At 42.3% G+C, this 14686-nt stretch overlaps 1 protein-coding gene across 4 annotated transcripts in view; it reads right to left on the reverse strand.

Moving 5' to 3' along the window:
• The window catches only part of wizb (WIZ zinc finger b), a 45769-nt gene extending 31838 nt beyond the window's left edge, over positions 1-13931 (reverse strand). For 2 of the 4 annotated variants that reach the window (XM_061748121.1, XM_061748120.1), the window contains exons 1-8: positions 13689-13931; positions 13014-13186; positions 10974-11175; positions 10637-10712; positions 8137-8285; positions 6578-8053; positions 6054-6494; positions 704-1087 (exon numbers count right to left, since the gene is read on the reverse strand). In XM_061748121.1, coding sequence (XP_061604105.1) covers positions 704-1087; positions 6054-6494; positions 6578-8053; positions 8137-8285; positions 10637-10712; positions 10974-11175; positions 13014-13109 — 2824 coding nt within the window. In that variant the 5' untranslated portion in view covers positions 13110-13186; positions 13689-13931. The remainder of the gene's footprint in view (positions 1-703; positions 1088-6053; positions 6495-6577; positions 8054-8136; positions 8286-10636; positions 10713-10973; positions 11176-13013; positions 13187-13688) is intronic. The other 2 variants (XM_061748123.1, XM_061748122.1) reach the window with 1 other exon arrangement.
• Between the last annotated feature and the right edge of the window lie 755 nt (positions 13932-14686).

Here is a 14686-nt window from a genome sequence, read left to right on the forward strand (position 1 = left end):
AGGACAATTTAGAGTCTTTAATTAACCCAACCTGCATGTTTTTGGAATGTGGGAGGAAACCGGATTACCCAGAGAAAACCCACACATGCACTGGCAGAACATGCAAACACCACAAATACATACAACCACCACTGGACAATTTAGTCTTGAATCAACTGACAGTGACTATTAAAAGTCTTCACAACTCTGTTCAAATGCCAGGTTTTTGTGGTATAAAGGATGAGAAGATAACTCATTTTCAAACTTTTCGCACCATTACTGTGATCTATATTATAACCTGGACAACTCTCTGTTGGTTGTTCTCAGTAAAGTTTCCAATTAAGAGCATGAAGGAGAATCCTGGTTTTTAAGCAAATAAATGGGCAGTTATTATAAAAAGACTGCATGAGTGTAATTTCTATGCGCATCCAGCTACTGCCAAGACATTTCAAACAAAGACTCCTCTTTAGCAGACTGAGATTACTTGCATTATTATGCAATTACTACACAGCTCCCGTTCAGAGTCACAGCGAAGCTGGAGTCTATCACAGTTGAATTAAGAGTGTATGTCAGTTAACGTAACATGGATATTTTGAGACAAACCCAGCAAGCATGGTTAGAACATGAAAAGGTCTGAGCCACCACTCACTCAAACCATCTTGCAACGAGCTGAGGCCACTGTGCTGCAATTTGACCTACAACTAATTCAAACCATAAAACATACCTTCATTTACATCCTCCTCCTCATTCAAAGGTCCAGGAGATGCAGAAGGTAGAGAAACAGGAGAAGCAGCATCTATCCTCCTCTCACCTGTCTCCCCCTCCAACTTGACCTCAATGATCCCATCTTCCTCTTCTTCTTCTTCTTCTTCCTCTTCCTGAACGGAGATATGGCTCCGTGGGGGAGCTGTGGGGATTACAAGGTCCGGTCTGCTGGAGAACAATTTTCTTAGGATGTGGATCGGGGAGATGGTAACATCCCAGTTAGTGATGCCAAAGTCTCGGAGATGCGCCCGGGCATGGCTAGACAGGCCGGCACGAGTGTCAAAGCCAGCGCTACAGAACTCGCAGTGCATTACACTGAACGTGGATGGATCAAAATTGGCCACTGTGAAGAGGGGGGAGGGGGGGGGGGGGGAAAGCAATAAATGTAGTTCTAGACATGTGACTGAAAATGCAAATGTGCCCAATCACTTTACCTGCAGTTTTAATTGAAATAACTTTGCTAAAAAAAAAGTCTCTTATCAAGTGAAAAGGGTCAAGCATTTACACTAATGATTTTCTTCAACAAAATAGGCTAAATCATCACTTGACATTTTATTTTCAGTTTTCATGCCCATCCTGCGCACATCCCTTTGTGGGAATAGCTGCATGATATATGTATACTTTTTTCAATTTTTATTTTTTTGGACAATTTAGCTCTGAACAGAATTCTCAACATTCAAACAAAATTTGGGGTGTAATAATTAATCGATCGTTAAGACTTCTGTTGCCTGTTTGGAATTACATAAACTCAAATAGATTATTAACAGGTGTAGTTGTAGGTTGTGGATAGGATGTCTGCCTCACAGTAAAAGTTTCTCGGTTCGAATCTCAGCCCCGACGTTTCTGTGTAGAGTTTGAATGTTTGGCGGTTTCCTCACCGATTCCAAAAAATGCATTGATGAATTTAGGATTCTAAATTACGTGTGAATGTGTGTCCAAATAGTTGTGTTCTACAGTGTATGTGCCCTGGGATTGACTGGAAACAAATTCAGGGTTTATCCTGCCTTTTGCCCCTTAATCACGTCTTGATGTAATTGAGGGAAAATAAAGTGTACGATGTAATAGGTTCCAAACAGCATTCAATGATTCAACAATTCTCAACTACCTATCGAGTTTCTAAAGAGAAAAATGATGTCAGCTATGGGAAGCTGAGCTAAAGTCATGCAGGCTTCCTTATGGCACAACTCCTCCAGGCATCGTAATTCTGCTTAATACAAAATTGGCATTGACAAAGGAGTTCAAAACATTCACAGAAAGAGATTCTCCCATTCCATTTAACATATCACCGCTGACAGGTGGAAACCTTCTACGTCCAAATATGGTCGGTCCCCACGTGGTCTTTTTAAAAAAAAAAATCGACATTTTTTTTTTTTTACAAATTATTGGACACTAAATATCATGGAGCTTTGAGGTTTAGGTCTTATGACTCTAACACATCATTGTGACCTGTATTTTCATGTTGGTTGGTCTGTGTTGTCTATTTGAAGACATAATCATCGGCATTTTTTATTTATAAAGCAATTATTAATCTGCTTCCATTTTACCTTTGTGATTTAATCAAGCAGAGAAATGTTGGAACCTACAGTCTTCGTTCTGTTACTCAGTCACAAGACCTGTTTTTGCTGTCTGTTCCTAAAGTACGTCTTGAAATGGGAAAAAGGAGTTTTAGACATGCTGCTCCGGTAGCGTGGAATCTTTTGCAGGAAAAATTGGGCTTAAGGGAGCGGGACTCTTTAAATGTTTTTAAAAGAAAATTGAAAGGTTTGGATGATGATGCAACAGGTTGTAAATTATTTAATAGCTAAGCTTTTGAGATTTCACTGGATATGTTGATGTGCCTCATGTATTTATTTTGTACTGTTTATGTTTGGTGAGTGCGAATGGTTGTTTGTTTCTATGTGCCCTGCGATTGGCTGGCGACCAGTTCAGGGTGTACTCTCACCTGAAGAGAGCTGGGATAGGCTCCAGCATGCCCGCTACCCTAGTGAGGATAAGCGGTACAGAAAATGGATGGATGTTTATGTTTGTCTCTATGTTGCTTCCATGACGACTTGTTGTCTTGGACCAGGACACTATTGTCAAGAAAAAATTTAATCTCAATGAGGCTTTCCTGGTTAAACAATTTCAAATAAATAATTAACTAATCTATGGTTAAAAAGTGGTGAAAACTTGAGAGTAGATCTGTTAACTCTCTAAAACACTTGAACTATCTGAGAAGTGTCATATAACTCCACCTCTTCTTGAACCTCACGGCATTATGTCGCCTAAAGATTGAAAGTCTGTATGTTTTTGTTTGTTTTTAATGAGTGAAAATAGGTTATATACACTTCAATAGACCAGTTTTGTTAAGAATCTATATCTGTCAATGCTCCATTGCAGAAGGTAGACCGTCAAACACGAAGATAAGTTTGCGTGCACATTAATTTCCACCTATTGCTAGGGTTGGGCATCGAGAATCGAGAACCGATTGGAACCGGGACTCACGTTACGGTTCTCCTGGAATCGTTCAAATAAAAAAAATTCGGTTCCCAGTTTCGATCCCAGTCCGCCCACCCCAAAGAAGAGTGTGGCGAAAACCAACGAAGAAGAACGCGCACGAAGACATGCTTGTGCCCAAGGGTAGCGGCGAACAAAAGTGTGTCTTTACTTCGTAAAAATGAATGACCAGTCGCCTCAGTGCAACACTTGGAATAAGATTATATTGTGCAAAGGAGGCTTTGCCAAAGTGTAGCGTCGAACGTGCTCCCTCCCACTCCGAGCCTCAGCCTACACTGCAACGGAGCTTCAGTGAAGTCAACGCTCAGTCAATTGGGTGAGTGAAACACTAAAATACATCTATACCAACATTGAGGCAGTTAACAGGGTAAATGGTTGGTTGCACTTTTGCACTGATGATTTTCACCGTTTATTTTAGTCTTCAAACCAACGTAAGAGCCAATGACAGAAAAAAAAAGCTTAACATTGAGCTAAAACTTCACCATAGCAACTTTACATCATAATGAATTGAGACAAAATTCACATAAACCTTGTCTCACAGTATCACAAACATTAACCTTGTGCCTCATCGGGGGGTAGTGAAAGGAATAAACTTTTTATAGCATTTGGTTCCATCCATTAAAAAAAAAAAAAAAAATCACCGGTGCCGTGTGAGGCGGCACGGTGGTTGACTGGTTAGAGCATCTGCGTCACAGTTCTGAGGACCGGAGTTCAATCCCCAGCCCCGCCTGTGGGGAGTTTGCATGTTCTCCCCGTGCCTGCGTGGGTTTTCTCCGGGCACTCCGGTTCCTCCCACATCCCAAAAACATGCATGGTAGGTTAATTGACGACTCTAAATTGCCCGTAGGTGTGAATGTGAGTGCGAATGGTTGTTTGTTTGTATGTGCCCTGCGATTGGCTGGCAACCAGTTCAGGGTGTACCACGCCTCCTGCCCGAAGATGGCTGGGATAGGCTCCAGTACGATCGCGACCCTAGTGAGGAGAAGCGGCTTAGAAAATGGATGGATGGATGCACGGTGCCGTGCCAAAATGCTGAGTTCCAGTTCGTACCCTTCAAAATAAAAGGCTACAAGCTTAAAACAGGAAGTCAAGTTAAAATTTGCACATATAAACCATTTGACGTGATAAAACAGTCCCAGATAATTTTAACAATGCTATATTTAACTTTTAACTAAAACATTCATTAATAAGGCAACTGGACAACTGGTTAGCACATCTGCCTCACAGTTCTGAGGACTGGGGTTCAAATCCCGGCCCCGCCTATGTGTTGTTTGCATGTTCTCCCCATGCCTGCGTGGGTTTTCTCTGGGTACTCCCACATCCCAAAGACATGCAGGGTAGGTTAATTGAATACTCTAAATTGCCCATAGGTGTGAATGTGAGTGTGAACGGTTGTTTGTTTGTATGTGCCCTGTGATTGGCTGGCGACCACTTCAGGGTATACCAGCATCTCGCCCGAAGATTGCTGGGATAGGCTCCAGCACGCCCACGACCCTAGTGAGGATAAGCGGAACGGACGATGAATGAATTAATGAATATTAAGTGAATTGGGTTAGTTCCACACACATTGCCTTTTAGTTCACAGGTTTGTTATTGTTATAAAGAACCCCGAGTCAAATGTTCATCTTAGTCTATACTGCGGACTGCTGAGAAAACGGATGTTAATAATTTGGACACCCTTTATTTAAACTATGCCCCGTAAAAGAATCGGAATCGAGAATCGTTTGGAACTGGAATCTAAATAAGGAACCAGAATTGGGACCGAAATTGTTCAAATTCAAACGATGCCCAACCCTACCTATTACACTGTGTCTAGTGAGCTCACTGTTTGTTTTTTTAATTTCATATACCGGTTTAGGGGTGCTGGGATTCATTTTTCGGTTGCTTCAGCACACCCAAAAATGGGTTAGAAACTCCTATGCCAGTCAGTAACCTATTCGTAGTACCTTGGCTAATGTTATCACATGAACATGACACAACAACTTAACTTCTCTCGATCCAATTCAAACAGAGGACAGTGGTACTGTCTGATCCACCCAGATCTTTTCCTATAACTAGCAAAAACGTAAACTAAATCCTACCTAACAAAATAAACAGCAGAAACACCTATGGTGCCTGTAACATTCTAATCAATGACAGCGTAATGAATTAGCAATTTTTTTGCAATTTTAACTCGTGATTGAACATAATTATGGGGGGGGGGGTTGTGTTGATGGTGATGCACAAAACAAGCAAAATAATGTACAATACCAACTTTAACAATGCGGGGTTTGGTAACTCAAGCAAGATGGCTGTTTTTTTAATTCCTTAAATGTACTGGTTTTGGAGATGCAAGGATTCTGCCCAACAGCAACGATATGGGAAATATATCAAGAAGTCTGTAATTTTCCGTCAATCATGGATATTTAGTCAAAATCCCAAACCACTGCAGTACCAGCGCAAATGGAAATATCTAATATACTGTAGGAATGAAAACATACTGTGTAGTACACGATAATAATAATCTTATAGTCTCTCAGTGTGTCTTGGAAGGTGCCACCAATATTCTTTTTCTGTCTGTTTCCATCACATTATTCTTAGTCAGAGGTCTGAAATTTCCGAAAACACAGTTTATGTAAGGCAGCATTTTAAAAGTAGAGACCAATTTACGACTGAAATCAGTATCTTAGCATGTTTACAACAGCACTTTGTTGGATTCACTTTGTGTCTTATGTTGGCTTAGTCTCTGCTCTTGTTTCTTTTCCAATCAAAGATAAGCAAACAAATTTGTCTTGGTGAGTTTCACAATTTAATTTAAGTAAAAAGATGCTGACCTTTTTTCTTCTTCTTCTGATAGGAAAACCGCTTCTCAATAGCTTTGACCTCCTCTGGGGATATGAAGTGGCGCACATTGTAGCTGACGCCCACCCGGTTCAGGTGCCCCCTCACGTGATTGGCGAGGCCAATGCCATTATGGAATCGATCGGGGCAGTAGGGGCATTTCCTCTCCACGCTCTTCAGAGCCTCGGAGACCTCATCAATCTCATCTTCGACGTCATCCAAGTTGTTCCCAGACAGGAAATGCCGCACACGCTCATCATCAATGTCGTCGTCATCACCATCATCACTCTCAATTTCTGCAATAGTAGCAGTAATCCGGTTGCTTCTCCTTAAAACAAAAACTTGATTACCAATCTCCTCTTCTTTCCCATTTTTCTCCTTTAAACTATTCCTCATCTCAGATAATGCAGCATTCAGGTTCTCTGAACACTCATCTGTAAAAAAAATAAAATAAAAGTGTACAGTTTAGGCTTTAAATACCGCTTTGTAGTGTCTTCAATTTACTTTTTAGCCTCACCTGGGTCAGATCCAGCTCTGGTGCGCCCTTTCACTACCACCTTCTCAGGGTCATTCTCTGGGTTTTCGTCCTGTTCCCCCTCACTCCCTGGAAGTTCCTCTTCATTTGGTCTGGACCCAAACCTTGCTCTCCTACTGAACCTCCTGTTCCTATTATATCCGACGACTACCTGGATTGCCGCATCATTCTCTGAGATCTCAATTCCTTGACAGCCTTTGGTTTGACATGAGTTGGGCAGGGATATAGAGTCAGAGACACAGTTGGAATCCACAGTGGCGCTAGAAGCACAATCATGAGACGAATGGCTGAACTCAGAACCACCCTGTGCCCTACAGATGGAGTCCGGTCCTGAGTGGGCCTGTTTCCTCTGTCTCTTTGTGATGACTTGACTTGAGCAAAGAGGAGATGAACATGACGGGGGATCAGGAGAGGAGGAGTTGGGTTTAAAGACTAAAGTTGTTTTTTTTCTCATGTGTGTCTTGGTGTGATTAGCAAGCGCCTGGGAGGTTCTTGTGGTGAAGTTACATTGCGTGCACACAAAGCGGCGACGGTACAAAACAGCTCGGGGCTGGAATGTGGTTCCAAAAGAACCTGGAGAACTTTGAGGTGTGTTTGATTCGAGAGCCACTTGGTCCTCATCTGATGTTGACATTGGAGCCTGGTATAAAGGTGGACAAGTGTCTGACACTTTCCCTGGAGTAGGAACTGGACGCATATTTTTCAGGCTTTCCTGCTTTACGACCTTAGTTTGTAGTCTCTCTTTTGCATTTTCATTTTCATTCAGCTTCTCAATTTCTGACAGGATCTTCACACGAGATTCCTGGTGCCGTTTTTGGTGGTCGGCTAGTACGACAGAATCAGGCAGGTCCCATCCGCACTCAGTACACTGAAAACATTCTGAACCTTCTTCACCTGTTTGACAGTGTTCAATCATGTGCTCCTTCAGGTGGACCTGTTTTTTGAAGTATATGCTACATTCGACACAGGTGAAAATATCTGTACCATGCTCAAAACAGTCTTCGTGCTCATCTACTTTTTCTTCTGCATCTCTGATCATGACTGGATCTTCTAACAATGACTTCCCAAAATTATCAAAAGAGTATGATCCTCCACTTTGACTTGGTGGTGCCAAATCAGTAGTTGTTGATCTTTGTGGACTCCCACTTGCTTGCGTACCGGCCTCAGGAGATGTGTGTGGTAAGGATGCAGAGAATGGCGTGAGTAAGACTCTCTTCTTCCTGCACCTCTGGAAGAGTGTACAGTGAGTCCACGGAGCAGGTGGGGAACTCTCAGGGTCAGAGTCTCCCGTGAAGGTGTACACATCCCTCTCACGCTCCTTGCTATCTTCTCCCTCTAGGCTTTTCTTTCCCTCCCTTTTGTCTGTGTCCTCCTCCATCAGGGAAGTGTCATTTGGTTTTAATTTGCAGAGGATGACCTCAGCTCCCACAGATATGTTACAGTCATGGCTACCTCCTACTGTGAAGCAAAAGTTGTGAATGAAAAAGAACCTTACAGAAAACCATGAAAAGCAGATTTTGTTCTGCCATGTGGGTACTTACACTCTTTTGGGCCAGGATGAGATATATTTGGTTCTTCTCTTTTTGTGCTTTCTTTACTTTCCTTGCACACCTCCCCAGAGACAGACAGCCCAGCCTCTTGCTCTAAGTGCTGTAATTTTCCAGGTTCTCTGTCATCCTCACAATCAATTCTGGACAGCATCAAAATAAATAAATAAATAAAACAAAATATACATTATTTTATTTAACATGTATTTATGCGGCACGGTGGCCGACTGGTTATAGCGTTAGCCTCACAGTTCTGAGGACCCGGGTTCAATCCCCGGCCCCGACTGTGTGGAGTTTGCATGTTCTCCCCGTGCCTGCGTGGGTTTTCTCCGGGCACTCCGGTTTCCTCCCACATCCCAAAAACATGCATAAATTGGAGACTTTAAATTGCCCGTAGGTGTGACTGTGAGTGCGAATGGTTGTCTGTTTGTATGTGCCCTGCGATTGGCTGGCAACCAGTTCAGGGTGTACCCCGCCTCCTGCCCGATGACAGCTGGGATAGGCTCCAGCACGCCCGCGACCCTAGTGAGGAGAAGCGGCTCAGAAAATGGATGGATGGATGGATGTATTTATATTTTGTAATGTATATATAAATGTATTCATTTATAGACAGTATATAAACATACAGTATATGCATACACTGCATATACTTAAACATCCACAAACTGTATACATACATACATATACAGTACATACATATACAGAGAGTATATACATATACACATCCGTCCATCCATCCATTTTTTACACCGCTTATCCTCACTAGGGTTGCGGGAATGCTAGCGACTATCCCAGCTAAGGAGTTGGGGTACACCCTGAACTGGTCGCCATCCAATTGAACTGGTCGCCATCCAATCACAGGACAACAAACAACAACAAACAACCAATCACACTCACATTCATACCTACGGACAATTTAGAGTGTTCAATTAACGTACCGTGCATGTTTTCGGAATGTGGGAGGAAACCGGAGTACCCGGAGAAAAACCACACAGGCACGGGGAGAACATGCAAATTCCACATAGGCGAGGCCGGAGTTGAACCCGCGTCCTCAGAACTGTGAGGCGGATGTGCTAACCAGTCGTGCGGATGTGCTAACCAGTCGTGCGCCGTGCCGCCTATACAGTACACATATATTATATACAAACAAGTACATACCTATATATACATGTACAGTATATACACATATTTAGTGTGTGTACAGTATATACACATATTTAGTGTATATATATATATATATATATATACAATGTCACACTAATGCTTTTCATGCATATGAAATATATATAGCTTTGAATAGAACTTGTGTGACTGGTGCACCCACCAGGCAAAAAGTCACCACATGAACTCACTCAACAAACAGGGGGGAAAAAGTCTGCAATTGAATGATTACTGCAGTGATTAATATGCTTTAGCTGTCTACATAATAATAATTAACATTAAATGACTAAAGTGGGGTATATGTGACTAAACTAATCTGCAACCAGCAGATCATATTCCAAGAAGGAAATACCAAGGAAATGCCAAGATTCCATCCAATCCTTCTCTATACCCCTTGTTGTGCTAAGAGTCACAGCATTGCATCTATCTCAACTGATTTCAAGCAAAATCCATCCTGAACTAATCCCAACGGGCAATAAATGGGGCTCAATCCCATGCCAACAGAAGAAACATCTGGTGTGTGAACCACTACACTATAAATGATTCAATACCATGAGTCACAGCGTATGGGTGGTTCAGGGAGGATGTGACATTTTCACACATGGACTGGCCACCACAAAGTCCAGACCTGAACCTCACTGATAATCTATGGGATGTACCTGAGATGACTTTACAAAGATGTGCCTCCTCTGCCATTCCCAATACAAGATTGAAGATCATGACTAAAATGAACTATGGACACAAATATAAGTCTAATGAGATGACATGACAAAACAATGTCATGGAAAATGCATAACTAAAACTTCTGGATGATGTTTTTTTTTATTTACAGTATATATATAGTTTTTTTTTTTGTTTTTTTTAACATGGTTACTTGGTCATTTTCAGCCCCTTTTACAAAGCCAGTTCCAGGAGGCAATTATCCCTTTTTCCTGAGGCACAGAATTCTATTCAAGTCATTCCGCCAATATTTTTGCCCTAACTAAGGTAACTGAGCCAAGACAATGCCAATACAAATGGTAAATGCTGTGATGGCGGGACAATGCAGTAATGTTTGACCCTTCTCCTGGCCTGTTGAGTTGAAAGCAATGTCGCTGTCCAACAAGTAGCTAATAATACGTTACATCGAATGCAGGCGCTAATTGATTTCAGGAAGCCGGGTAGCTGTGCAAAAGCGCACCGTCACATGAACATACGACCTTCTGTGTCAAAGGGAAAGGCAGCTATTTCGAGGACTTTCATTTGCTGCTCTGATGAGGCTATTTTGAAAGGTCTTTGTGTAAGAAACTGCTTTAATTGATGTTACAGTGCACCACAGTACCACCTTCCTCACCTGGGTCCGGAGGAAAGAAATCCTGGGCTGTGAGCAGCCAGACCATGAGGGTTAGAAAAATGCTGCAGCTCCTCCTCTGACATATAACAGCACACACAAACCACAAAAACGATCACTTCACAGCCGAACAGTTAAAATCCACAGTCAAAACGATATTGTCTTGTATGTCGCTTACACAGAGAGAGGGAACTGAGAGACTTCTGACTACAAAGAGACTGAATCACATTTAAAATGATAAGAAGACAACAATGATAATGGTTGTATTTGCTTGGCTTGACTAGTTACTTCACTCTTGAAGATGCAAAACCTTTACAAGATAGGAAAAGTCATGTGTTACCATCGAGTGTTTCTTTCTCCGAGTCAGAGTCCCAGCTCAAGGAGGAAGGAAAGGCTGAGGACTTGAAACTCCTCTGTGCACTCCTCGCTGGGTCTTCACTGTGCTCAGAGCCCTCGGTCTGCTCGGGACCCTCATCCCCATCGTGACATTGTGAGCCTTTAGCAGAAGTCAGGACGTCGCTCACATCGGAAGAACGTGAGGACTAGTGGCAAGAATAAAAAAATATATATATATATGCATATATATAGCATATTTTGAATGGTTACTGTAATATATCTAAGAAAGGCACTGTTTTTTCTTTCTTTCTAAAAAAATATTTTTAATATAGTTTTGTAATTGAGTCCAGGGTGTACCCCATCCTTCACTCCAAGTAAGCTGGGATAGGCTCCATCTCACAACCATAATGAGCATAAGCAGTACAGAAAATGGATGGGTGGATTCCATCGCAAAACTAATGTATATCAATGAACCTGTCTCACAATTATTAATTTCCTAAAGGCACAAGGCCATCAGCTCCAAGTTTTCTAATCAAACCACCTCGTGGGTGTGACTGGCATATGTAATTTTTTTCCACTGGGCTATGCGGGTCACAAACAATTGTGCTTCACAAGTTCTATCAGCCTACAAATATGTGGCCTGACAAGGAAAAATAATCCAAGCGACTCTGTTGATCTACAGTACCATGCAAAATTCTTCACCAACACTACCTTTGTTGTTTTAGTAATCTTTCACTGCATTCATAAAACCGTAAATAGGAGCAGGTTTGTAATCAGGGCGTAACCGAGGTCCAGAGGCACAAGTTAAGAGGTTTAAATCTTCAAATGTTTATTCGACTTTTTGAAAATGTATAACTTAGAAACACAATACTTACTGTAATGTACTACCATACATTTCCCCCCAAAATCCCCCACATGCAGTATGTGTTCTGTAAATACTTTTAAATATGTATGATGACTCATGGGCACCTCAGCCTTGAAATAAATTTTATTCTGTGGACCGGTACAACAGAAACATATTTGTTTGGCACATCATGCAACTGGTGAGTCAACTCATGTACTGTACCCACAAAATGTATGTGTCTGAGAGGGCTGACTACGGCTATAAATAGTAAGGCAGATACAGTTGGCAAGATTATATAAAGTATATTTACACAAAACTCTGTTGATGGATTCTATACAAATTTGTTTTATTGTCATTTTCCAGTCATCGAGTTTCTATAGCACTTGTCCTCATTTGGGTCACAAGTCAGCTGGAGCCTGACTTTCTCCAGCCAATCATATGGCACAAATAAACAAACAACTATTAACATTCATATCTATGGATAAGGCGGCACGGTGGCCGACTGGTTAGAGCGTCAGCCTCACAGTTCTGAGGTGCGGGGTTCAATCCCCGGCCCCGCCTGTGTGGAGTTTGCATGTTCTCCCCGTGCCTGCGTGGGTTTTCTCCTGGCACTCCGGTTTCCTCCCACATCCCAAAAACATGCATTAATTGGAGACTCTAAATTGCCCGTAGGCATGACTGTGAGTGCGAATGGTTGTTTGTTTCAATGTGCCCTGTGATTGGCTGGCAACCAGTTCAGGGTGTACCCCGCCTCCTGCCCGATGATAGCTGGGATAGGCTCCAGCACGCCCGCGACCCTAGTGAGGAGAAGCGGCTCAGATAATGGATGGATATCTATGGATAATTTTGAGTCTTCAATGAGCCTAACATGTGAAGGAAAACACACGCAAGCCCGAGGAGAACATACAAACTCCATGCAGAAAGACCAGAGCCAAGATTTGAACACGAACCTCAGAACTGTGAGGCGGATGTGCTAACCACTAGTTTGCCCTGCTGTTTTACGGTCATTATAGTATTGTTACAACAACAATTCCAATGGTGGCCTAAGACTGCTAAGTAACATTTGTCTTTCAGTAAACTTTTATAATAAATTACTAATTATTTATATTGCTTGTGTGATTTGTATAACATTGCCTACGACATGCCCCACCATTTTCTCCACCTTAAATGTAAACAATGACTGTGACATGAGGGCTTTACCTGCTGTAAGGCTGAGGTGACAGGGTTTTGTGCAGAGTTCAAAGATGGGGGGACATAGCTGGTCCCTGGGGTCAGGGGTCGCTCTTCAGACTCCATTGCCCCTCCCACTCAGAGAACAGTATGGAGTCCCACTGGTGACCAGCCTGCCTACATTGTGCACTCCTCCTTGTCTTCTGCAAACATCCAAACAGGAAGAAAAAAAGGGGGTAGTTAGGCTTTGTGCCTTCAACCTTCATACATTGCTTAACACTACTGATTGCATTCATTGACATGACAAAACTGCAGTTGGTGTGCCAAAAGCAGGTATGTCAGACAATGCAAATGATTGCAGAGTTGCAGAATGTTGATGTTTTAGCTGTCCACTCGTAAGTATGCCCCCCAACCAGCAGCAGCTATAGGCCTGTCTGACCCACTTTCACAACACCTCTGCTCATTTAAACGAGACAGTGCGCCCGAATGGTTCCATAAAGATGTGGCGTTTATTTTCAGGCCCACGTCCTTTCTGTCCCTCGTAGAGACAGAAAGAAAATAGCCGAGACGTCAAAAGGTACAGCGGCTTGGCTCGGTTTGTGTTAGCCCACAGTAAGTACGTGGCCAGTGTTCGTGATCGGTCGTTGTCAGGTCAATCTAAGAACCGCGATGCATTGCAATGCATTTTACCCGGAAAATACTCACTGATAATCGGCCTGGTTTGCGGATCCAGGGGAAGGAGTCGCAGCCTAAGCGACGCTTGTCATAGTTGAAGACCGAGCAAGAAGCTTGACGCCCCGGAGACGATGCTGGCTACAAGCCCCCGGCTGCTTACATGCACGAATCTGCTCTTTTGGTGTCACTCTAGACTGTTTTGGGATGTTTTGCATGGCTCCCTTGCAGGCGCCAAGCACAGGACTCCATGTTATTAGATTTGCAGGCACGCCACGGCGGCGGCGGCGGCGTACGTAACGTCGACTGGGAGGTGACGATAAGTTGGAGTCGCCCTCCAGCAGCAAGTTCATACTTTCATTTTTATTTTTTATTTTTTTTACTCGTACCTCCCAGGTACGAAAATTTGTATTGGATGCGTATTTTGTACATTTACCTTTAAGAAAAATTAAGTGTAATAATAGTGGTTTACTGTGTATATGGTAATACTATATACTGAAGTGGATTATTTACGTTAATAAATCTCATTGATATTGAAGGTTAGACACTCCAGTCCGAGTGCAATTGTAGATGTCATCATTCGTCACTTGGCCATTAGTTTGGATTACTTAAACGCTATCCCTAAAATGACTCACTTTATTCGGTGCAATTCTAAAATCAGGTGTATAGAATCTCGTTTTTGATTTTGACATCCACGTTAACTTCGCTAAATACAAAATGCTCGATTAAGAGGCTTTAAATAGTCCTTTACCGGACCCTAGTGGCCATTACTAAAAGTGGGTTTCGTCATCTGTATACGTTTAATTAAACTAAATGAGGCCTTTAATAAATCTTGCTTAAGATAATGATAGTCTGATGTCCAGTAGCGTTTCCTTTTTGTTGTTTTACATTAGTTTTGTGTATATAGCTCAAGGGGTTCTATTGAAACGTGTTTGAACCGTTCTTATCCTAGAAGAACTAGTGTATAACAAGTGTAATAGAATACAGTACATTTAATCCATGCAGTTTTGACTGTAAAATTGTTTTATATC

This window comes from Phyllopteryx taeniolatus, chromosome 16 (genome assembly GCF_024500385.1).
Source record: "Phyllopteryx taeniolatus isolate TA_2022b chromosome 16, UOR_Ptae_1.2, whole genome shotgun sequence".
Lineage (NCBI taxonomy): Eukaryota > Metazoa > Chordata > Actinopteri > Syngnathiformes > Syngnathidae > Phyllopteryx > Phyllopteryx taeniolatus.